The 2023-nt window shown below is 39.6% G+C and overlaps 1 protein-coding gene across 1 annotated transcript in view; it reads left to right on the plus strand.

Annotated features, from left to right (window-relative positions):
• The window catches only part of LOC122265988 (uncharacterized), an 8496-nt gene extending 6617 nt beyond the window's left edge, over positions 1-1879 (plus strand). The window contains exons 3-6 of the mRNA XM_043035523.2: positions 1-135; positions 323-408; positions 591-753; positions 1740-1879. The exon at positions 1-135 is cut by the window's left edge and continues 40 nt beyond it. Coding sequence (XP_042891457.1) covers positions 1-135; positions 323-408; positions 591-753; positions 1740-1864 — 509 coding nt within the window. The 3' untranslated portion in view covers positions 1865-1879. The remainder of the gene's footprint in view (positions 136-322; positions 409-590; positions 754-1739) is intronic.
• Positions 1880-2023: the final 144 nt, after the last annotated feature.

Raw genomic sequence — 2023 nt, forward strand, 5'->3', positions numbered from 1 at the left:
TCATCAACATTGACGAAGCTCAACATCAATTGAAAGTCAGTGTCATGAACTACCAAGGGAGTGTCACTGCAAATGTCACCGAAGATAGATTGAAGGTGCTTGAGGATATTATTGGCCTGGAGAATATCGTGGATCGTAAGATCGTTGTGGAATTTCTGTCGCATAGTTTTGATAACTGATTTTATATCGAGGAATTATTAGATATGTTTATATCAACTGTTCGTCTCATCTTAACGGAAAGTATACGTTGAAATAGGGTCTAACATCTTTACTTTGGCTGTCCTTGTAAGATGGTCTAGATAATGCTCATCTCTCTCGCCAGATATCCAAACCATCTTCATAGTTGGTCTCGTGTACTACGGCATATACACCTTTGCCTCACTCTTTATGACGTATGGATCATGTACGGTAAGTATAGGCGAAATACCCTTCTTTTTTAATGTTGTTTTTTTTATTCTTATATCTTTTCGATAGTGCTCAATCCCCCCCCCCCCACCACCACCACCACCACCCTTTTATTTCTAACCCTTCTTCCACCTCTACTACTCAACCAACAAAAGAACACACTCACACAACCCATGTTTCCACAGAGTATCAGAGTCTTGCTCCTACCCTGGCTTGTGCTTGAGTTCGTGCCGCTTGCAGCTCAGGTCGCCTCCATCATCGCCCTCTTCATGTACGGCAAAGACGACCCGACATTGTCCCAAGGAGGAGCTTACATCATCTCTGGACTCCTATGCATCTTGGCCTTCGGTGAGATGTCGTCCGGCCTTGTTTACTTACTTAGGAGAGAGAGATTTGTGACTGGTTTTGCTTTCCGATCTCTATTCTATTAGAAGCTTCGAAGGCGAGATAAGCAAGACTTATATTTTTTTAAGGAATATCATTTTTAAAAAATGAATAATCTTATATCTTTTAAATCATTGAGGAACACAAGGCCATTCCAGTTCAGGCGATCTCTAATTATTTCAATTCGGTTTTGTTTTGTTTTGCAAAACCTTTCAAAATGAACAATTAAAAGCAACCACGAACGTAATATATCTTAATCAAACTTGAATATATGGAAATCTTTTGATAGAGCCATAAAGACAGCAATATCTGCAAAAATGTAAATCATATGCTAATAACACTGAAATAAAAGCAAATTTCATATCAGCAAAACACAAGTTCTCAAATGGCAACCCCCAAAAAAGTTGCCATGACCTGCATACCTCGTCTATCACGTCATCTTCGATAAATAAATTATAGCATGTCATAAAAATTATTTAAACATCAGGGATTGTCAGAATAGAAATTACATTCAGGGAAGGTCAGTCTTTGAGTAACTGTTTAATATCAGGTGAGGTTATTAATTTAAAAAAACGCATTGACTTTCTGATTTATGTTACAATACGTGTGATCATTTTATTAATTAAAAGTGAAATATTGTAACCTGATGGTAATTGTAACATGGTATAATTATTATCATTGTTATTATCATGATTATTGTTATTATTGTTGTGGTCATCATTATCATTATCATTGTTATTATCATTATTATTACTATTATTAGTATCATTCTTATTGGTGGTATCATCATCATGATTATTATTATCATTATCATCATCACCACCATCATCATCACCACCATCACCACCACCACAATAATCACCCCACCCCCCTCCCCCCCAATCGTCTCTATATCCACACCTCGTCACCATCAGCATCATCCACTAAACGTACCCTTATTCCTCCTACAGTAATCCACGTGTATTGGTGGATGTGCCCCGTGGCCCTGTACCAGAGTCTGAAGGAAGAGACTGTGGTAGAGCCCCTTGTACCGCCCTCGCACCCTATGTACCCCGTGGCCTTTATGAAATACTAAGAAGGATGGGAGGATGGATGGATGGAAGGATGGGAGGATGGATGGATGGATGGATGGGAGGAGGGATGGAAGGATGGGAGGAGGGATGGATGGGATGGAGGGATGGATGGATGGAGGGAGGGATGAGGAGTAAGAAGGAAGGATGGGAGGATGGATGGA

This window comes from Penaeus japonicus, unplaced genomic scaffold (genome assembly GCF_977035675.1).
Source record: "Penaeus japonicus unplaced genomic scaffold, GWHDUDI00000001_assembly GWHDUDI00000018, whole genome shotgun sequence".
In the NCBI taxonomy this organism is placed as follows: Eukaryota; Metazoa; Arthropoda; class Malacostraca; order Decapoda; family Penaeidae; genus Penaeus; species Penaeus japonicus.